This window comes from Prinia subflava, chromosome 3 (genome assembly GCF_021018805.1).
Source record: "Prinia subflava isolate CZ2003 ecotype Zambia chromosome 3, Cam_Psub_1.2, whole genome shotgun sequence".
Taxonomy (NCBI): domain Eukaryota; kingdom Metazoa; phylum Chordata; class Aves; order Passeriformes; family Cisticolidae; genus Prinia; species Prinia subflava.
In genome coordinates, this window is record NC_086249.1 from 50122816 (window position 1) to 50147346 (window position 24531).

The 24531-nt window shown below is 34.6% G+C and overlaps 1 protein-coding gene across 2 annotated transcripts in view; it reads left to right on the top strand.

The window, feature by feature from the left end:
• The window catches only part of PCDH17 (protocadherin 17), an 89820-nt gene that overhangs the window by 60412 nt on the left and 4877 nt on the right, over window positions 1-24531 (top strand). For both annotated transcript variants that reach the window (XM_063392192.1, XM_063392193.1), the window contains one exon: window positions 16801-16875. In XM_063392192.1, coding sequence (XP_063248262.1) covers window positions 16801-16875 — 75 coding nt within the window. The remainder of the gene's footprint in view (window positions 1-16800; window positions 16876-24531) is intronic.

A 24531-nucleotide genomic window follows, 5' to 3' on the forward strand; every position in this document is an offset into this window, starting at 1 on the left:
CTTTCAGAGAAACAAAGGAAAATTAAATAATTTCATAATCTGTAACTTTCCTAAATGTAATTCTGCCCCTCAAAAAGATACTAATATTTCAGATTTCTTTAAAACTCATATTTAGTTAAGAAACATCCTTTTTTTCATCTTTGTCAAACTTACTTTACTAGGTATGCCATTATTCAATGGTAGAATTTCTCTTATACTTTAAAACAACATTTTAGAAGCTGCAGGTTTGTGACCCTCTTAAAGAATAAATGTTTCATAGATAAACTAGAAATTTACATGTGTCTTTTGTGCTAATTTTTAACTATTCATCATGTTTTGTAAGAAAAATGAAAGCAAATAATATTTTTCCTTCAGCAGCAGCCATCAGATTATGTCATGTCTCAGTAACAAAGGGTAGTATCTCATCCATATTGTATATAATGCATTAAATATGGAGTGCAAATAGATGTAAAAAATTCATGCAGCAGATAGGTTGAAAAATGTTAAAATCAACATTTTTGCACAAGCATCCAGAATATATGGAAAATATGCAATAGTTTTCTGCCATACCAAGAATATAGAACTAAATCAGTGACAGATTGAATAAAAAAACCCCAAGTTAGTTGTCCAGTCCTGTTTTCAAACAGGACCAGTTACACATTATTAAACCCATAGGGAAAATTTTTACCCTTACCAGGCTTGGTAGGATTCATCTTCTATAAACTCATTCAACATTGAAGGAATAATTCCAATTAAAGTATTTATGTGAACCTGAAGATAGAATCCTCTAATTACAATAGGCTGTACATTCAAAATTACACTCACTGTGTTTTGTTTACATGTACCGCATGAAATGAAATTCATTCTATTTCTGCATAGCATTGTCTTTTGTAATTTGTATCTTTTTTTTTGTTTGTGTGAACTGAAAATTTCCTATAATTTTAGTATTTTTTCCAAAATTAGTTTCAACATGTTAAAATATTTTTTTATTCCAGATGAACTAGAATTCCCTTTTTTTATCATAATAAGAATATCCTTTGGAAATTAAGGGGGAAAAAAGCATCTTGTACCTGTTCCTCTGCATGGAGAAACCCTTATATTTTAGTGAACATTTTGAATATCTGGCAGCATAAGATTTTGCCATCTCTTGTTTTTGGATAGATGTCAAGCTCTAATTACTGAAATGAAGTATTTGCAAAATGAGGAATATTTATCATGGAGCCATGACTACTTTTGAGATAAGTTTATATCAAATAAAAAGAAAAGTGAACTTATCTTGGAAAAAGAATACATATACATAGACATGTGCTGAAAGACTACAAACCTTTATATAGAATATCTTTAAAAGGTCTGGAAGTATTTCTTATTGTGGCAGACTACTGATCTCAGTCAAATTCCTTCAACGTTATCTGGACAAACTCTGCTGTCCTGCTAAATGTGCTACATAACCAATAAACATGTGAATTTTCCAGACTTCCTTTCAGGTGCTTCCATACGTTATGAGAGCATAATCAAGATCATGATAGAAATGTATTCAAATTAGATGAGAAGCCAAAGGAAAAAAAAAGAAAAAAGAAGGAAACATCTGCAGTGCATCAATGGGAAAAAAATGTTTAAGCTGCCTGTTATTAACTGCTCAACCTGTTTTATGCTGGATTTCTGCATAATTATGTTACAGAGGAGGGGAGAAAACAGATGTTGAATAAAGATTGAAAATAAGAAAATGAGACTGTTAGAAAAAATAGTTGAAGTTGCTCACAGCTAGACATTTTTTGGCAAGACTTTTAGACAGCAATCTATTTCTCAAATTCATTGCCCATTTCTGCAAGATTAATGTAAAACAAAATGTTTCTTTTTAAGTCTGATCAGTTGAACAATTATACAGCTCCAATAATCCCCAAGTCAGTCTTTCAAGAAAGCAGCTGAATGTTTCCTCAAGCAGTTTCATAAATTAGATTAAATGAATATCATATCAGGTCAGAAACCCTATAAGCTCTTTTCATGGGAAGTTGTTGATAGCTTATGTAATTAGCTGCTTTTTTCATCCTTTGCAAATATCCAAATAATCCATGCAAGATATATTTTTCATAATCTTTACAGAATAAATGCCATCAAACTATATGTGTATATTTTCTATGTTTCTCACACTTGTGTCATGTTTCAAAGCCAGCAGAGCTACAATTTTTTAGTACTGTCTCAATTTTTTTCTCCACTTTGTTGATATTTTCTGGCACTGGATCTGAATGCATTAAGAAATTTCTGGACAGAGCTATCTAAAAAAGGGGCTGAAATTACATGTTGGCACTACACTAAATCATTTGCATCACTGCTACACTGTACACTCTGTTTTACCCTGATTATTTACCTGAGTAAGAGTTATTCCTGAGTACACTCTGCAGTGGCCCTTGACTAAAAGAGTCATGTGCTTTATTGCAATTGCTGCCACACTTTTACAGACATGGCTATTCACAGGATTAAGATAAAATCAAAAATCATTTTGGAAGAGGGATTCAGATGTGAAATGAATCCTTTCTCCAAAGTTTAATTTTCTTCTTGTTAACTAAAAATATTTTATTTTTCAAGCATTCCCGACTTTGCTTTCCTTTGCTATCCTCACCCTACATACCATCACAAGTAGACTTCAGTCTGTTGATCTGCTTCTTTCAGGTGAGCAAATACTTCATCTGTTAGCTGTCTTCTCTTGTGATCCAAAATTTACATGTGAGATTATAAAGATGTGTAGGGTTTGTTTTTTGTAAAATCACATGTCAGAGCTTGATAGACAGTTGTTTCTTCAACACCTTACAAATAATTTGGTGAAGAAACTGCATATTTGTATTAATTTTGCATTTAAGACGTTTTGACATAAAAAACCTGTTCAAAATGATATCACTGTCTTAGTTTTGGTCCTGATAGAGGTCTAAAAGAAAGCATGTTATTTGAAAGAAGTAAAGATGTGTAAAAAAAGACCCTGTGAACCTGTATTACTTTAGGTATGCTGAGTGCATGCACCTTCTCTAAATATATTCTTATTAAAGATTGCAAGTGAATAGCAGTATTTTTATGTTACATTATGTTTAAAATTCCAGCTACATCATTAGCACCAATCTCTGCAGGAATGCATGGTTCACGGGTACTGCAGGTTGATGGATCTGTCTGTAGAATCAGAACAAATCTTTCTTATGATTCATTTTTTGCCACAGATAAGCCATAAAACAAAGACAGCAGATTGATGGAGGTTTAGTTTTTCTGCTCTTGTTTTAAATAGTAGATGTAGAACAGGTTCTTCTGTTTTATAGCCTGAAGCTGAACTGTCAACATAAAAGATGTACGGACTTAATACCTGAGAGCAGGGCAGAAGAATGACTTCCCACTTTTTTTTAAGAACAGATTAAACCTTGAACAATATAGTTCATTACTACCTAGTCTAAATTTATTGAAAAGGCAGTTTTTGCTAAAGCATGAAATATTTTTGTCTTATTATTACCTACTTTATTGAAAGACACAAATTTCAGACGAGAATGAGAAAGTTTTTCATTTACAGTCTACCTGTTCATGCTGGGAGAAATTCTATACCTGACCAAAGCCATAAAGCTTGAAACAGCATTACTGCTTTTTGCTTATGTGAATGAATGTGACTGACTCTCATTTGGTGTCATGTAGCTGCAGTCACTACACAATTATGAGTTTATTAAATCTGTACTTCATGAGGGAAACCCACAGAATTCATTAAAATATTCAAACTAAAACAACCAAAGGTGTTAACCATTCAGGGTTTTGCTCAGATTTGGAGATTAATTCTATGGTTTATTTTTAGTTCTGGATTATTTTTTTTTTAAGAAGAAATAAAATTGTTGTGACTTCAGGAAACCATATGCCACCTCTCTAAATAGCATTGATAGAACATTATACATTTTGCAGAAGTAGCAGAATAAGAGAGACCTGGGCAGAAAAAACAGAAGATCAAGATGAGAAACAAAAGACTGAAGAATAAAATATAAATAAATATCAGTAGTTGTTAATAAAATATTTCTTTTACATATTTGACAATAGCTTATATTTCATTAAAGCAAATATACTTTTCAGAAGGGATTTCTCCTGTTCACCACAGCTATCCAAATTTATTCCTAAAAAGAGATCCTCTAGATGTGTACAGTTCTGCTGTGTTCATTTCAGCTCACCTCCTTTTGACTAAAACTCTGGATTTGTGGAACAATTTCAGTTAGACCTTAGCCAGAGTCCACTTTTGGACATCTTTTAAAATTCACCACATTTTTTTTCCCCACGAAGAAGAATTAATACTTTACTTGAGATTATTAAAGCAATTACAGCTGTGTAATTTTGCTATATATTTACAACCAAATCAATGTTGGTAAAACAGTTTTCAAGTTAAAATGTGCTAAAATGCTGTCTTGTGTAGAGCTTATTAGACAAATAACATTTTATTTTCTACTTTTGTTTAATATCAGTTATGGAAAAAACCCAAAACAACCAAACAAAGCCATATGTAACACAGCTGAATTTAACCAGCAGCACTTAAATAAACTAAAAGTTTGGTTTAAAATGTTTTATGAGACAGTCTATAAGATTTTTATGATCACAGATTCTTTTTTTTTGATTTTATTTTAGTTTTAATAGGATTTGCCTGTAGAAAAAGCAGCTATATACCCCACATTCCCTTTATTGCATGATTGCCATCACATATTATGTACAGACTTGTAAATTTTTGCTTGTGCTTTGAATTCTTTATATTGACCAATTGACAAATTCTCCATTTTAAAAGATTTTTTTCTACTCATGTAGAAAATTACATGCTTAAACTTGCTAGGTTTAAAGATTTTTGGCCTGAAAAAATATTTTAATAAATTTGCCTTCCTTGTGTGAACTGATCTTGGATGCTACTTAATTAAAGTTGTATCCAATAAGTGATATTTATTGTTGGTTGGAGGTCTATAATATAGTTCATGCTGTAGGATGGAATTGCTTCTTAGCACTAATATTTCTTCAGATTTTGTTTTTTTCTTCCCCCTAATATTTATGTTTTGCTCTGATAGAAATATGTTGGCCTTTTGTGGTTAGTTTTTGTCCTATTATCTCTCAAAACTTCTTTCTTGTGCATTGCTCTAAGTGCTGAGTACAGAAGCTAATCTGCTTGATTTTTTAAAGTAGCTCTAGGAGATCTTTTGTTCTTCTAGAAAGGATAGAAATTTTTAAGTGAATTGAATCAGTTCTTTCTTGACTTGTGTAGGATGATATGGCTTTCATTAATCATGTGTGAGTGTGTTTTTATGTGATGTAACACAGCTGGGCACAACAAGCTGGAGCTTGTCTTCCAAGAAATTTCAAGACAGCTTTCTTGAAAACTGCTGTGAAAAAAGTAGCACATTTTTGTAGCAAGAGTGATTAATCAAAACAGGACTTTCCCTGACACAGAAACAAAAAAAACCCATTTGGATGCCACTTCTGCAGCTCTGCTCATAATCACTGACAACATTCTTTGCAAAGTCTCTTTATACAGAAGACTGTATTTAGGGTAGGGAATCAAGTATTTTCAAGTGTTTCTGCCAAAAGATGGTAACCCACATCTATATTTAGATGTTTGGAGTGCCAATTTGATCCATATTCATACACCTAATTAGGGATTCAGATCAACTGTAAATATGTACATTAGCATGCACATGATGTCAATTCTCTTAAGTAGGACTCCATATGCTAGAGTGGGAAGTTGGTCACCTACCTCACACATAGACACCTTCTTTGGAAGCATGCAAGGATCAGAATCTGGTCCTATGTCCCTCTGAAATTCCTTGCCAAGCTGTAAATATGTGTACCTGTAAACAACACAGGGCAGTACTGCACGTTGAGTGGAAGTGTTGGAGTTAGTTCAGTGTCAGAGTCAACCTGGACATTTTAGTGAATTGTTTCAGGATAATCTGATAATAAATTTCTTCAGGATAATTAGGATAATCTGCTTCTTCTGAGCAGTCATTTAGACATATTTTACACATGCTTAGAAAGTCTTATTTGAAAAACTTGGCCAATAAGTAGTTTATAGTACCATTAATGATCTCTTAAGTCTGTTTCAGATATTCAAGGGAAAAAAGAAATTCTATGTAGGGAAATCAGTCTTTCAACAACAATTATGGAAAGAATAACTTGATTTCTTTTAGGTATATTTTCAGGAGGTTTTAGTAATAAATCCATGAAATTACATTATGTGCCTGCACATTTCCCTTATTACCCATAACTTCTGAACCAGCATCTATCTAAGGATGCAAGACTCAAAAGTGAGTTTCCACAAATTTTGTGGATATAAACAGCTGTAATGGACTATATAAGTGTTCAATATCAGTGGAAAACTGATGTCACAGATTATTAGATGCTGAACACTCTTGAATGAAGAGAGTCATTAACAATGCCTCAGTTACTTAGAAAGCTTCAAGCAGACTGTGCCTTCCAAGACATTAGTCAATACAAAAATTTTCAGAAAAGAAGCTTTAATTAGTTCCACTGCTCATGGCACTATGTGTTATTTGTGACCATGTTATCTTTGTATGCAGTGCAACAGAAACGAGTCTAGTGAACAGAACTGAGTACAGGGACACTAACAGCCCCGTGGAGCAGCTCAAGGAGGACAGAACTGTCATGAATAGGAATAATAGTGGGACATAGATCATAGAATAAAGGAATCATATCATAGCTTGTGCTGGAAGGGACCTTAAAGACCCATCTACTTTACTACCCCCCTGCCAGAGACAGAGAAAACTTGCACAAGGCCAGCTTGCTCAAAGTTTCAGCCAACCTTGCAAAACACATTCAAAATTATGAAAAAGTTTAATTTTCCCTTGGTGACAGATGGAAAGTGAAAAGATGTGGGCCTCTAAGATTTGCTCAGTTAGTCAAAGCATGGTGCTAATAAATGCAAAGGTTTGGGGTTCAATCGCTAGACAGGCCATTCACTTAAGAGTTGGACTTGAAGATCCTTGTGGGTCCCTTCCAACACAGAATATTCTGTTAAATCTGTAGCTGTCAGTGAAATGGCTCTCCAAAAATCAAGGGCAAGCAAACTTACTTCTGAGGCTTTTGCAAGGCTGGAAAGATATTTAATTTGCATATATTGAAAGAATATACATTAATTGAATGGCAGGGACTGTTGTCTCTCCCTTTCCCTTCTCATAAAAACAGAAGATTTCTATTTAGAGGAATAAAGTAGGAATGCTAATAGCACCTCGGCTTCTCCTGGTCTGGTCCCAGGTCCACTTTACTTAATGATGGATTCTGCACTCTTCTAGGAGGTCTCCATAAGAGGGAGATAAATGAAAGGGTCTCCATAGAAGGAAAATAAACACAAAGGGAAATAAATCAGAAATAAATAAAGGTCTCCATAAAAGGGACAATGCAAACAACACAGCATGTGTTGAAACTGGTACAGATATTTTGCTTTGTGCATAAGAGATGAGCTGTTGGTTCTTGATATAATTAATAATTACTCACAATTGTCACCATTTGTATTCATGGGACAGGATACACTTTTATCATAGAATAAGATCACAGTATATATTCTTTCTGATGCCTTCCAGCATCTTAATACATTATCCTCTTTTTTGTGATTCTTCACCTGCTTTTTCTCAAATATCTAAAGCTTCTTGGTAAGAGAAAGCATTTTAACAGATGTCCTTGCACTCTGAAATGAATTTGTCATGAATATAGAATTGTATTCACACTTCTTACAATCACCTCTTTTCACCTCTTCATGAGTGATTTCCACCAGGTTGTTGTAACTGCACTTGATCGCAGCATAGGAGGTTAACAGGTCCAAATTAGTCTTACATCTTTTGTTCTGCCATGAAATTATTGAAAGCTTTACTCATCCTTTCAATTCTAACATGGTTTTTTTTTCTATTTTTGTAAGTAATTTTATAATTGTCAGTCGGGTAATTAAGTACTTGTCATATGTTCCTCAACAAGCATATGACAATGCAGATATTGTAGAAAAACCTTTGTATTTATGATATAAATCCACCAACATCCTTGTGAACATTACTGTTTATTTATATGAAAGTGATCTCTTGCAAAATGTCAGTGGGATACAATAGATTGCCTTTGGTCCTTAACTATTTCACACTCACAGACTCCTAATCTACTAGTCTATTTTGCCAGGATCTGTTCCATAATTCCACACCAATAGATATATGGAAGTGACATAATTTAAAAAAAAAATTAATTTTCACGTAATTATCTTGCAAAATTTTAGGCAAGGTTGAACCATCACAGATGAAATTAATGTCTAGGCTAATAGCAACTTTTCCATCACTATTATATACCTTAGTTCATGCAGATGCTGCATTCATCTTTGATTTTAGTCATGTGTGGTCCCACTGAAAATGAGGGAAGTTGTATATTCTTTCTGAAAGCCTTTAAAAACTGAAACATTAAAATTTATGCTGTAAACAGTTGTGCAATAAATTCAATGAAACTTACCCTAGTTCCTGGGGTAAAAAATTTGATTGAACTTACCCTGACCACCTAGCACACCTGAAGATGTTGAAAGGGCACACAGAATAGATATTTTAAAATAATTTTGTCTTTTTTCCCAAATACTTGACTTTTCACATAATTTTGGTGGGTAGAGAGAGGCTTTAGACAGGCAAAAGAAATCTTGAATTCAGGTGTGTTTTAACACCCAGGCTGTTTCTACATTTTAAGATAATCACATGGCATGAGTTAAGGATTTTATCTATATTACAAATCTGTTCTCAGAAGGCTTTACATTCCCCATTGCAGCCTTTGATAATTCAATTAGCCTCTCAAAAAGTTGAGAGCAGCTGATAAATTCACTTTAATGTTAAATCAGGTACCCCAGCAGGTTTCTCTTAATATCCTTGCTTCTCAGGGAGCTTAGCTCTAGACCTCCCAAACACAACTTTCTGCAAGGAATATGAGGTCCTTTGGAGAAGATTAAAAGAACTGTCTCTACCAACATAGCTTCTCACCATTAATAAAGTTGCTTCAGATCATGGCAGAGAACTCATTCACTCAGATGGCTGTCCATCTAGTTTAATTTATTTTAATTGGCAGCCTTAGGTCTCTCCTTGGACCGAGTTCCTTGGATATGATGAATTATCCCACGAACAGAGAATGGCATTACACAAGCTGAATTTAACCCCTCCCTTTAAACACTGTCATTTGGGATTTCCAAATCCTATTGGCAGACACTGATTGCTGAATAATAAGTAGGAGGGGATTAGCTAGAGTTGGCTGAGTCTTTGGAGAGTGCTGGACAAAAAAAGCCAGTTCTGTTTGTCTACTTCTAGTAAATGAGTAAAGAATATGTTACATGCAAAAGAAGAACAACAGGATTTAGTGTGGTAAATAGATGTGTGTCCCTGCAGAAATCAGATAGCAAAGCAGAGAGAAAATTCCTAATAAGAAAATGCTTCTTTACTGCTCACAAACAGTTGCCCTTCAAAGGCAGATAGTCATTGACCTTCTATACTGGATTACAGTTTTGCTAGAAGGAAGACTTGAATTTTAGATGTATTCATCCATGTCATCAAAGATGCATGTTGTCATCATAGTTAGAACAGGCTAACTGGGACACTGAAAGCTTACAGAAAATGCTTTATTTTCCTCTCCAAAGTCAGAAAATAAAAAGTCACTGAAATATACATATCCCTCTCTGTGTGAAATGTTTTATCCTGTATTTTTACCCCTCTTTGATTTCCTCTTTGAAATTTAATAGGCAATTACATTTCAGAACATTTGCTGATTGTTTTAGAAAACAGATTTTCACAGCAAGCAAAGTAAATATATTATTTTAGATACGATTTTTTTCAAAGAAAGATTTCAAACAAATTAATTTCTAATGAATTAGTCATAGGAAACTTTAGGGAAGATGGTTTATATAAACATTTAAATTTAATATATTATTTTTTCTCTTTTCTTTTTGTCTTGAAAATCAGACTTATGTAAGACCTTTTTATTCAGTGTTTAGCCGAACAAAGAATTGTCTTTTATTTTCCCATACTAGTTTTACCTTTTTTCTTTTTTTTTTTTTTAATATAGTTATATTTTTTTTAATAACCAAAAAAACACATGGTCTATACCTGAAATATGTACACTGGCATATTCTATCCCAATGTCTCTTGTGAATATTAGCCTTACTTCTTTGTCCAGTAAAAGCCCTGAAAAACCTCTTGAAGTGCAGCTGCAATGAACAGCAAATCAACTCATTGAAGACAGTTTGTAATGTCAAGCTGGAACTGAATTTATTTGTATATCAAGAAGACCAACAGGCTGCAGTCCCTAAATCTATGATGCATGATCAAATCTATGATCTGTGGTAAAATTTCATGAGATCATTTGATAATGCAGATCCACTTACCATCATTGGTTTTCCACTTGATTGTGTTTAAAGAAAAATTAAATGCTAAGTAAGTGCATCAGCTTTTCAAGGGATTGTGACTGGTATTTTATGAACAAAGTTGTTGACAGTTGTTTATCATCATAGTCTGACTCTCTAAGAAATATCAGCTTAACGTTGTTGAATCAAAAAGCACATGCCAAATTTTAACTGAGAGTTTATTTAAAGAAGGAATACTTGGGCTGATTTTGAAAGCAACAGATTAAATGAATGAAAGAGCTCAGTCTCACTCAACCTTAAAATAAAAAAATTTAGGTCAGATTTCTGAGAATGGAATCAGCGACTGGTGGGAATTCCAAATATACTGCTCTATATCAAGACATTTGCAAGGTGTCCAGTACTCTGCTGTGTTCAGGTTTCAGCCAGATCTATGAGCCAGCACAGCCTGGGCTGCAAAAAGCAAGGTATTGTTGGACAGAAGTTTTGGCTCTGCCCCCAGATTCCTTCAGGAGACAGGATGATGTTCTGGTTAAGTTGGCAATGTGCTGGCTTGCTCTGGAGACAACACAAAGTTGATCATCTGATCTGGATTTCTCTTGCTAAATTTCTGGAATGAAAATAAAATCAAATGCCACTTTCACACCATGTCAAATATCTTGTTTTTATAATTGTGGAAGAATCCGTACATCAGCAAAGTAACTCCCTGCTATGCTTCTGATATGAACTTGGAGTCTGCAAGTCTGCAGCTGCATGAGAGGTCTGGACGAGCTATTTTCTGCAATGAAGGACATCAAATTCTAATGTGTTCCTTCAGGCATTCCAAGTGCAGCAATTTGTCACAAGTCTTAATTCTTAAAAAAATAGTAGTAGCTTGTTATAAGCATGCTAGCACAGTATAAGGGAAGAAGGAAATTTGTTTGCTTTTTCCTGAAAACAGCTCAGTGGAAAAATACCATCAAACTTGATCAGACAAATATTCTGTGGATTTCTCAGAAGTTCTATGTGCCTGGTATCACTTAGCTATTAGTTTGCAAAGGGACTATTTTCTTACCAAGGGTAGGACAATGTGCATTAAGAGCACATTGTGGAAAAGGGTACTTGCTGAATTAAACACCTCAATTCCACCTACATTAGTTTAGGAAATATTGGGCTCTTAGACTCAAAGCAGACAGTTTTCTGAGTGCTGAAAAGCTTCATTCAGCTTACAAGAAAAGGCAGACCAATTGATATATATCCCTAACACAGTTATAGACAACTTCAGAACATCAGCTCCATGTATGTGAAGATAGGTAGACCTACCTATGAAGTGTTCTAGGCCTGGATCCTTTCACAGGCATTCTAAATGGCTCTCTGAATCCATCCCTCTCCATTGTCTCCAGAGATGACAAAAGAATTCTAGCCTAATTTGAATTGTCAAAAATTAGATTATGACTTTCTCTGGTTCTTGAATAAAATTATTCTTTTTTATAGCTGCTGCTTCATCACTGATGAAACTAATATTCAACATCTGAATCTACATCCTTTTATTCAGTCCCTTGACTGACAAGATCTCTGCCTTAAACGGGAGTTTAAATGGAAGCTCTCTCTGGTTTGCTTCCCTGTTGCATGATAATAAAGCTTTAACAGGAGGGGTGAAAAACCTACGGCCTGTCTTCCTACCCCCTAGGGTTTAGTGCACATGGTAGGAGGAAGTCAGACCCTTTAGAAGATCTTAGCTGTAGGAAGAGCTTTACTCTGAGTCCTAGATAGACTTGGGCAGGTATAGTTGCATTAGGAAAGTCTATGTTTTCTAGTCCTGCTCAAATGAGTAAAGCTTAGTAGAAGAAGCGTCTTGAAGATGTTTCATCTTTGCTATCATGACTAATATCAGATGTCAAACCAGCAACTTTTTTTTTGCATTTTTTCTCCCTCTTATTTTACAGGAAAAACTCATTTATGTGTGTTTTCTCAATTAAAAGCATTATTTCACTTTGCTGGGGAATTTTGAGGTGAAAATTCACACAAAGGTTAAAGTAACTTCAAAAGGACTTCAATTTAGTATTAGTTCTATGCAGCTACCTCCATCTTTCAGAGTATTACTGTTCTGCATGGTCTGTCTAACCAAAGAACAAGATTTTCCATGCTCTTTGATCTTTTAAAACTATACTGAAATCTGAAATCAAGTGCTTTGCCTGAGTCTTGACTCTGCTGGCAACAGTGATCTGAATAATATACCAACATGTAGAGTCTCCCTAATACCACTTTAAAAAAAAAAAAAAAAGAAAAAGAAAAAGAAATTACATATCTTCAGAATCATTCCAGCTATGTTTAGCAAATAATTAAAAGCTCTGAAGTCTGATGTGGATAAAAGAGGAGTCATAAACAGCCAAGAAAGGGAAAAAATAAAAGAAGAATAAATAGAAAACAAGAGTTCCAGCTAAAAGGACCCCATTTGATTAAAAGACTGTACAAAGTGCAAATGTCATGCTAAGACAAGAACATAATCTCTACCTAAAGTTACACAGAGGGCACAGCTAAAATATTTTTACTGTATCCATAGTAAAGATTTCATTGCATATCTTGCCAATAATGCAAAAACAATGCCACAAAAAAAATCATATAATCCTTTCATTTATTTTTTTCACATTACTCATCTAGGTTAGAGTGTTTCTACGTAATAATACTGGGGACAATTAAGTCTGTTTAACACAGAGACAGATGCCAGATGTATGCATGTAACAGTTACAGAGGAAGCATATGCATAGTATCAGCTCTACAAATAGTCAGGCTCCCTAGGCACTAAACAGTTTTGAAGCTAAGGGAGGGAATGTTTTTATGTTATAACATTTTCCCTTGGTGGTAGCAAATTAGCTTCCTTGTATCCATCTTCAGCTGGAACTGCAGAGAGTCACTTGAGAGCTTACAAATAAGTCTGGAGCTCTGCTAGGCTGTTCCTTAGGTACCAGGGAAGTGGTATACATACCATGCCTGAGCAGAGGCTCCTGTGTAACAGGTGGACACAAACCAACAAAAAATAGTTTGATTCTTTTTCCCATAAGACAAATTTTTCTTACCTTAATTCCTTACAGAATTTGTTCAAGGTCAGGCTGAGTCTTACTTTTAGATACAGCACTTTATTTTTGTCTCCTTGGGAATTAAAGCAATTCTTCTTCTTAAAGAAAAACAAAGCAAAGTTACATTTTTATTAGGAAACCCAGAGGCTGTTTTTGCAGAATCATGCAGTAGATATTGGGGCTCAGATTTCTCTGCTTTCCATTATCTATGATACTCAGAATTCAAGCTAATAATAACTGTATAGGTCTTCTGCTCTTTTTTTTTCCAATACAAAACAAAAACATGGGAGGAGGGGGACCCATTAAAATCAAGTCCTGTTGTAAAGCATATATGATACCCTAAATCAAATAAATATTATAGTGATAAGTTATAATAAATTAGAAGATTGCTTTAAATACCCTGAGAAAGTTGACAATGATCTATATCTGAAATAGGTTTTACTGCATTTTATAGAACATCTTGCCCATTTCTAGGGATGTGGTATCTTCATCATCTCTGCAGAGTAAAGATTTTCTTAAAGGATGTCAATAGATTGATGTTAACCGGTTTATTCTGAATCCTTCTGCAGCTTTAAATTTAGCAGCTGCATCTTCTTACTTACTTTACCAGAGCGGTGTTTAACTTATCTAATGGCTCACTGCTGATTTCCTTTGTAGGATGTTCAGATAAGTAAGCTGAGGGCACAGCTAACACAAATTACCCAGACTGCATCTTACTTGGCGGTGATATTTGTAATTAGCTTTTAAGTCTATCTGCAAGACGAAAATACACTTTTTTAAAAGAACGTGGCTCAGATTAGAGGTTGCTAGACACCAGAAAAATAGCTTCCAATAGCTACTAGGCTTAAAAAGGGAAGACATTAGTGAAAACAAAGAACACATAATGACAATATCCTTGGAAATAGTTCCCCAAATTGACAATTTTTCTTAAAGCTATCTTTTTTCGCATCAAAGTATTCTGAAATCAGTTCAGAAATTGAAGCTATAACAAATGAAAAGATGACAAGTAAAAAGGTGAGTCTCAGTTGAGCAGCTGAACTGCTGCACATAATAGTAACTAGTAGGAGAGATTTTTCTGTATTAGTGGTGTTAATATCTATAATCTCTTCAATCCTTGAAATATAAGAAGGCGATCTGTAACTTAGAGTTCTTGATGAAGGATCTGGGAAAAAGAAGATATGAATATTCTGAAGGTATCTTCAGTAAGTGTCTTTCAGAAAATAATCCACTGTTTATGGAGAATCTGCAAATGTGGTATTGAATCTGTTTACTTGCATAATTCTCTTTGCCAAACTGGTTATATTTAGAGAGCCAGATTTGAAAAAAGCATCCTTAATTATCCTTTTTGATTGATCCAATTGGAGCACTATCCATCCAGGCAGAAAGTTAAGTAGGATAGCATTATGAAACTTAAATTGATAAGAGAATGTGGTTCTTCATAAAGTGACACAAAGGTAATCCCATTCTGCAAATCTCTTTTGAAGGTGGTAACAACACACCAGAAATCTCCTAAATAATAGTCTAAGGGACCTTCTAATCATATAAGAAATATGTTACTTAGAATGGGGAAGACTCTTTATGAAACTCTTAAAATTTTCTTTCTTTTATAAGAAGATATTTCTGCATCTCTATGTCCAAGTGAGAGCTCCTTAAGATGTCTAGACAACCTAAAGCTTTTCTGAGAGCAGCATCATAAAAAGTGTTCTTCTCCTATTCTGTCAGGTGCATTGTAAACCTTCCATGAAGTTCAAAGTATATGACCTGCTTACGACATCAACCTTTTGAAGCAGAGGATGATACCCAGTAGGGTTTTCCATCTATTAGTATAAAACAGACATGGACTCATTATGGCTGCTAAAGGAGATTTTGAATGTAAACCCAAGACATACTGGCAGGAAGGTGGAGGAAAATACTCTCTTTCACCAAATTGGCCAGATTTTGAATGGTTTGGCATCCATGCAGCCTTTGTAATAATTTTTATGAGACTTTGCAAAGGAAAATAGGTAGCATTTAAAGAGCCTTACTTCATTGATTTTGTTTTGGACAAAGCCAGGCTCCTACACAGAGTCTACCAGGGTGTAAACAGAGCCATCAAAAGGACATAGACATTTCTTCTGAAACCTGTCATGCCTCTCTCCTCAGTGGCAATCTTCTCAGTCAATATCTGTAAACAAGTTGTCATTTCCGAATTTGAGGCAAGCTTGCAAAGCTAAAAGCTTGGTACCTTCTAATTAAAGATTTGTACACTGAGATAATTGGCAACGGGTAAGGAAGGTTCAGTGGTGTAACATATAGCTCATCGCTGGTGGCTTGATGGTCTGACAGATGGAGATAGCTCCTTTAAATTGGAGCTTTTATATTGGTATTTTTAGGAAATGTCAACAGCATGATTATATTTTCATTAATGTTGTCTTTTCTTCCCATTCATTGCTTTTGTTTTTCATAATCACTTGTTACCTCTTGTCTCTAACTGTACAATCTGTTAATATTTGTATAGGCAGGCTCACAATGGTCCTGGTTAATGACTAGATTATAAGCATTGCCACACTACAATATGCAGCATTTACTAAATGCTGCAAATTAGATATGGAAATCATTGATACTATAATTATGACTAGCTCACAATAAAGTTAGTAAAAAGAATGTGAATATCATGCAAATTGTGCAAATGATTAGACAAGTTCAGTTAGATTTCAGATTTAAGAGTCATTGCTTTTGTAGATGCTAGTGCAGAAACAATCCCGCTGTAATATCTTTGGCACTGCCTTGATCAAGAGTGAAAATGTGCTATATTAAAAATGTGCTTTCTGAAAGATCCACGAGGCTGTTCTCTTCTGTTAATTACTGCAGTTTAGTTTTCCGTCTTTCTCAGGAAGTAGCTTGGGGCTCTACAACAAAGATTTACAGTTTTAAACCATCAATGTGTCATATTGCTAAAGTTTCCCTGTAGCTTCTCAGCTAAATGTGGGGCTGTCACAGGTAGCCTTTGTATATTTGCTATGTGCAGCCCTGGACAAGGAAGACTTTCTTATGTGGGATGGGGAGGAGGCCAAAATGACTGTTCCATGACTGTTGTATGGTCTTTTCACTGCAAATAAGTTTCAGGGCCAGCCAACTTATATGGAAATACTGGAAATCAAGACTGGGTGTCCATTTTCTTCTTTCTCCTGCATTAGGAAGAAATGAGATGTACTTTACACTAGTTAGACATTTTCAGTTCACTGCCAACTATAAAATTGTATGTTTGTACCATTGAGAAAAATAGTGAAAAAATTCAAGGGCTGTGAGCTGTGTCTGGACCACAGGTAGAAGCTGTTTTTCTGCTGCAGAAATTTTGACATTATTGTGAGTTTTGGAAGCAGAGCCTATCCCTGTCTGTGACTCACAGGTCTGATTTGCCTCCAGAACAGCAAGGCCGAGGCCAAAGACCCATTGTTGGGATCTGTGGACCAGCCCGCTGTGAGGATGGAAAATTTTCAGGTAACGCAAATATTTTCTTTCTCTTATATTGTTTTTAAATAAAAAATATGTAATTGTCATTAAATTGTAAACATTTAATTAAAGCATAATTCTGTAAGAAGTGTTTTAAATTTTCCATAGTGCTCCCTGTAATCCTGAAATATTTCTCCAACATTTATTTTCTGGGACAAATGTAAACTAGAATTAAGTCCATAGGCCATCATGTTTTTATGGCTTTTGAAGCATTTTATGTCATAATAATATAAAATATATATTGTCTTTATCCTGTGTCCAGAAAGAAAGTAAACAAAACCAACTAAACAAAAACCAGGCACCACCTGTGGGAAACTGTGTCAGGATTATAGACATCAGAAACTTGTATTTATAATATCAGGAGAAAACATGAGATCCAAGAGGTTTAAAAATGTGGCAGTCCACTCTCATTTTACTGCCAGTCATTTTGCTAATCTGAGCTACATAATTGCTTTGCCTGACTGAAAGGAGCCTTTAAACAGACAAGCCAATATAAATACTCAGATAGGAGACAGCTCTGTTTAGTAACAGCAAGAGAAGTATAGAAGTATTTGTTTATCTCTGCTCATTTATGTCAAAATCAATTGTAATTAAACAGAAATCCAACCACAGAGGTAGTGCTTTAGCTGATTGTTCTCAATAGAAATGTCATATAGACCTGGTGCTTAGGACATGCCAAAGCACACATAATTTGTCTCCTGTAATAAATATCTACTTATTTCCTTTCCTGTACTTTAGTAAAGGCAATTGCTGACCTCAAAAAAAAAAAAAAAAAAAAAAAAAGCAAACAAAAAACCAAACCAAAACAAAAAAAACCACAAACAAACAAAACCCGAATCCACCATTTCATGTAAATTCTGTGAGGTTTTCTGGTCATATTTTAGGAATTACTAAAGTTCTGAAAAGCAGAGTTAATTACATTCTCTGTTAGATATTATGTGGCATTTATTGTCCATCTGCTTACACATATGTACAGAAAACACAGATCTTTCATATCTATTTAAGGTATTAAAAATATGAAGCATAACATTATTTTATTAGTCTAAAAGAAGTAGTGGTGTTGGTGGAGGTTTTTTAAATAAAATCATAAGATGGTTTGTGTTGGAAGGGATCTTAAAGATCATCTAGTTCCAACAGTCCTGTCATGGGCAGGGATGCCTTCCACTAAACCAAGTTGCTCAAAGCTCCATCCAGCCTGGCCTTGGACACTTCCAGGAATGGGACAACCTATTCCAGTGCCTCATCACCCTCAGAGTAAAGAATACTGTGTCTGTGGTTAGACCAGAGAAATGTAAGCTGCAGAGAATTTTACACTTTGTTCCTTTACTGAGTAAATGCTAAATGGAAATCTTTTCAATAATGAACACAAATTCACATCATCAAGGGTGAAAAGGGTCGATCTCCTAAACAAGTCAGTGTGAACTCTGTGTATGCATTCATAGACAGATCTTTGTCATGTGAAAAAAGGGTCACCAAAGATGTGCTTTACTGTTCTCTGTAATGCAATGAAGAATGGAGCATTTCAAGAGTAAAGGTATTGTGAAACTGCATGCTTTCAAAAAGAAGGCAGCATTTTGAAATGGGTCCTCTGGTTTATTTTTTATTTGGACCTGTTAGTTGATAGTCATTCCAGTCAAGGGAATCAACCTATGAAGCATCCCTGACAATTAAGGCTTATTTTTAGCTTCCACATTTATAGAAAGGAATTTAAAAAATGGTCAGTTAGAAGAAGGTGTTTATGCAGTAGTAAAAACTAGACATCCCCCGTTGAAAGAGGAAAACAGGATATCTGAAAGACAGGCTTTCCTAGGACAATTAAAAATAACAAAAGCTACTGGTATTTTAAAATATTTAGTGTTATTCATATACTTATCTAGCCATATTCTTATTTAGTCCTTGTCGATGAAAAAATGGCAATAAAAAACTACATTTTAAAATAATTTGTGAGTAAGAAGATCTTAGGTAAGAATGCACTTAAATCACTATCAGTTCAAATCTTATAAATTCTAGTAATCTGAGCTCTATCTTCCTTGTTTAACTCCAAATAAAATTTGATAAAATAATTTACAGGTTTTGTGAAGAATAGGATGGCATAAATCTAGCTGTAGGTCTAAGTCTATGGCTATTTATAAATCCAGGCCTGTGTATAGGGATAATATACACAGACTTTAAATATACATGGATTCATTTATTTACATAAATATATATAAAAGGATATATGCATATGTGTATATACATATATTTACAGTCTGATTTCCCATATATGGGAATCTTGACATTTAGTACTAAATCGTATGGAATACTTCAATACAGACTATAGTGTTCTTCATCCTATAAGTACAGTACATAAATTATTTATTGGAAAAGTTTGCATACTGATGTTTACCTTACATTTGTTTTTCTGCTTTGTATATACGTTTAATTTAAATAATTAGGGACCAGTTTAATTACATAAAACATTGTATTTATTGACTCAATTTTTCCACCATCACTGTTTAAAAAAAAATAATTATTGAGCTTCTTTGTTATCATTATGCAAATTTCATATAATTAGTGAGTCAAAATAAGATATCTGTTTTAGCCATTGAAAGGAGCCAGCCATCTAAAGCATTAATTAATTAAATTCATAGTGCAATATATTTAGGGTGAAATCAGTACCCATAATTAATTCTTTTCACAATATTTATAAAGAAAGTGTAGGAAATTTTAGATACCACAATAAAAGAATCTTTTCCTTTCATCTTCCTGTGGAAGGCAGTTAAATAAAAGTCCTCTGGTAATAGAATAAAATATGTAAGATATGTCTTCTGCTGCACCAAAATACATATCTTGCATTACATTTTATATGTTGCCAATACAAGTTTCATCCTACACCATCTTTAAATTTCCATCCAGAATGCGTTTCCTATCTAGGCGACTGTTGTTTACAGATACCTTGTTTCCTTTTCTTTCTACGGCTGATAATTTAGCAGTTCTATTTTAGTGTATGTTCTCTCCTAAGTGCATAAAGCACTTATGACTGTTTACCCTTAAAGCTCCAGAGAGTTAGGAAAACCTCTAGACTGCTTCTATTTATTGTACACACACGCACTGTTAAGGGTTTATTTTCAACAGGAGAGAGAGAAGCACAGAGATAAAGACTGATGGCGCGTAACACTCTACCAGCACATCTTGCTGCACAGCACAGCATATAACCTATTTTACATATATATATTTATATATTTACCTTTAAATTGATTCTATTTTCTCATATGTACTAATTTGGCCCTTGGTGGTAATAGTTCGTGTTTGTAGTTTCTGCTGCTAATACAAAAATCCTTGTTCGATTTTCCTCACTGTGTGCTAACTGTAACAGTCAAAATTACAGGCTAATGGTGAGACAAGCAGCTTATAATGTATGATAATCAATACTCAAAATCTGTTCCCTATGATGTGACATAAAAGAGTGAAATGAAAAGACAGAGATTTTCAGGGCTAGAGCACCAAAGCTCATGCAATGCAGGTGGGTTTCAATTCAAGGTCATTCCATGCTCTTTTTATTCTTTTTTGGCTTCATATTTAATTCAGTCACTGGTACCATGTCCAAGGAGCAGAAATGGAAAGTGAGTCGATACAGTGAGTATGCAAGTATAAAAATTGCTTTAACAAATACAGGAAATGAGAAGGGGAAAGGACATAGAGCATGCAATATATACATAACATATATGTTCTATATGATATATATCTCTTTAACTTAGAGATTGCCAGCAAACTTTGTATTTTTGTTGGCAGTAATGAATACTCTAAACACTATGTGAGGCCCCTCCTCATAGCACTATATGTGTATGCATGTGAGAGCTAAAAATATAAATCTTCAAACATAACTTAACCTAATGAGTGTTGAAAATCTCAAAGCATAGTTTTTGGCACAGTACTGAATACCTACTGAATAACTTTACAGTACTTATTTCCAGTCACTGAGATCTTCTCTGATCTTTACCTTTTGTCTGAGTTTGTTTGTTTCAATCTTAGCTCAGGGAATATTTATTTTTTAAAACAAATACAGTTCAGTCGAGTTTTAGTAAAAGATTCAGTGTCAAAATAGAACTTCTTAGTTCTATATTATATATATATGTGTGTGTGTGTGTGTTGTCAATGTACAAAACAGATAATTTTATATATATATATATATGACTATTCATTTAATGTATTTTAAGATAATATTACATAGAACTACTACCAGAAAGAGTTTTTCTTCTAGAAATGGCCTTTTTGTGGTATAATAACACAGAATGTAATGTATTTTTGTGGGAGAAAGGAAGGAGCAAAGACAGACCTTGCTTTAAGAGAGTAATTGACAAGAGAGGAGCAGAAAAAAGTACTGGTCCACTGATTGTGCAATTCTGAGCATTTTATGGTAGCTGACATGCAGCAGGGTTTTACTTTTGTCTTTTGTTATAAAGCAACAAAATTGTTTACAAATATCCATACAAAGGATAGCTAAACTTACAACATAAAAGATAATTGGAAAGCTGATTAATTGTTTAGGTAAACTTCTAAAAGTGCTAGAAAGTTTTCACTCAGAATTGTCATGAATTCCATATGAGAAAAATAACTTTAGATATTGTTAGGAAAAATCCTGAAGAAAGCACCTATTTCTCCTATTTCTGTACATCCACTTTTAAAACTAGAGGCTGAGCTTGCCACAAATCTACTCTGAAGGATCGGGAAGACAAAGGTGTTTTTAAAGATATATGGATTCGGTTTGTTTTGTGGAATTTTATGTTTTTGGGTGGTGGGGGTCTTTTTTGTTTTGTTTTGTTTTGGTTGTTTTTGTTTTGTTTTGGTTTGGTTTGGTTTGGTTTGGTTTGGGTTTTTTTTGGAGGAGGAGGAGGTGGTTTTGTTGTTTGGGGATATTTTTTTTTTTTTAGAGAAAGAGAGGGAGAGTGAGAGAGTAGCAGTTTCCCTTGGCTGTTTTAAAGCAGCAGCTGTTTGATGCCGTAGAAGCTCCGGAAAACTAGATACAAGAACTTTAGTGGAGGTGAACTAATGGGTGGAATGAGGTGTACAGCTCTGTCCTTCATTTGTATGGCTCCCATTTCATTAAGCAATTGCCACACATATGTTGTCTCTGCAGTTCTGCATACTAATGCCATCTCATTCAAGTGAAGTAAAATCAAACACAACAAACTTAAAATTCTTCCTTAAAATCTTCTCAGTTCTGCCCCTTTTTTACAGTCCCAAGGTTGGGATTATTTTACTCCTGCTTTTCATCATGATAATTTAAGTTTTTATTGGATACTAAAAACAGTGTGTGGACTAGTTTTCCTTGGAGATCACAGAATCGTTGAATGGTTTGGGTCAAAAAGGACCTTGAAATATCTACCGTGGGCAGGAATGTCCATCACTAGATGAGGTTGCTCAAGGTCTTGAATTTGAACCCTTCCAGTGATGAGACATCCACAATTTCTCTGGGAAATCTGTTCCAGTGCCTCATTACTCTCATATCAAAGAGTTTCTACCTCATGTACAATCTATATCTGCTTTCTTTCAGTTTATGCAGACCAGGACACAACTGGCTGTCAGGGCTGTGAGCACACACAAAAGCTGGCTCATGTCCAGCTTTTCATCAGTATCCCCAGTCCTTCTCAGCAGGTCTCTGCTCATTCTGTCCATCTTCCAGTCTGTATTGATGCTGGTGACTTCAACCCAGGTGCAGGACCTTGCACTTGGACTTGCTGAACTTCATGATGTTCACATGGCCCCCACCTCTCAAGCCTGTCACGGTCCCTTCCCTTCAGCGAACCAGATGCACCACGCAGCTTGCTGCGATCCTAGGGTGCACTCAGCTCCATGGTCTATCTCATTAATGTAGATAATAAATAATATTGGTCCAAATGTGGACCCTGGAGGGACACCTCTCATTACGTTTTCTGCTTGGACATTGAGCCATTGACTGCAACTGTTTGCATGTGACCACCCAGCCACTACCTTATTGATCTGACAGTCCATCATCAAATCCATCATTCTCCAGTTTCACACCAAGAATATTGTGTCCATATCAATATTTGACCATATCAAAGGTCTTACAAAAGACTTTGCCTTGTCCACTGATGCATTCACTCCATCATAGAAAGCCACCAGATTAGTCAGACAATCTGTCCCCAATGAAGCCTTGTTTTCTGTGTCTAGCCACCTCCCCATCTTCCATGTGTTTTGATACATCTTCCAGGAAAATCTGTTCCATGATTTTACCAGGTACAGAGCTGAGGCTGACTCACCTCTATGAATTTTATGTTATAAGCCTTTATGTTACATCCTTTTCCTCAACAATCACTTTGTTCTGCTGTCCCTGTACCTAATTCTCTCTTGCTTTTGGTATTTTTCAGGGTTTACATCAGATTTAGATTTTAAAGTCTTCAAGGAAGGGAGCACATATACAGAATGACACTTTCACACAACTATATCATTAACAAGTATAAGTTCTGAGCAAATTATCCCTGTTTAACATCACTGTGACATAATACAATTTTAGTTTAAGTTCTAATTATTCATATCTTCTTAGAATTGTGAGAAACTCTTTACACCCTTGGATTCCCAAAGATCACCTTTGGTGTTTCTTTTCTCATGTTTCTGCAGTATAATCATCCATTAATCAGGTAGTGATATAAGATTACTAGGAATGTATTTTCTAATTTAGAAAGATGATGATTGCTTAAATTCTTCCCATTTTTGGGTCAACATGTTTGTTCTGCTTTTCTGAAGACTTGTTCTGCATGCCTCTGTGTTTCATACTTACATTTAAAGGTATACCTTTTTTTGTCTGGTATAAACTTGTACACCAGTTTTTTGTCTAACTGGAATTATGCATTTTGTAGAATTCTAAATTCCTCCAAAACTGAATATTGAGCCCATCTGCCCATTTTGTGAAAGAAAAATTATTAATAGTCAAGGATCAATGTATAGTAAACTGAAACCTAGGGATTATAAAAGGGTTTATTCTATTTATTATTTTTTTAGTCCTAATACTTTGTTAGAGTTGTGAGCAAAATTATAAGACAGGAAATACTGGCCCAAGTGTAACCTGTTTAATGTAAATAACACACAAGGCAAGGTTTTTAAAAGAGAATGTTTTCTTTGAATTGTAGAACAGGAAGTACCAAAACCTATGTTCTAAAAGTGTAGCAAAGGAATCTAATTTAACTATCTCCCTTGAAAGAAATAAGGATATAAAAATCCTATCTGAACATATCATCAGTTCAAATAGTGTGCCACCATTTGTCATTCTTCCAAATTGTATGCATTGAGCAAATCCATTTTCACTTAGTTGCACCAAAACAAAAAAGGGGAAAACTGATTATATGATCCATACTCATGTCTAATAAAATTGCAATATGCACTTTTTGACAAGCTTATATTTAATGCATACTGATGGAAGATTCTAGTTCTCTGTTCTCAGCAGGAATAGAAGGCTTCTAAAGAAAATCTTTTTATTTTGTGACTGTCACACAACATAACAATTACAAATGAAATGGAGGTGACAAAAAAAGCCCCAGCTTGCTGATTTTTATGAAGTGTTTGTATTACCAGAAAGGCAGTCACTTCTCAGTTATTTGATTTGAAAAATTAATCCTTATAATTCCTTTTGAGTTCCCTAAGTACTGT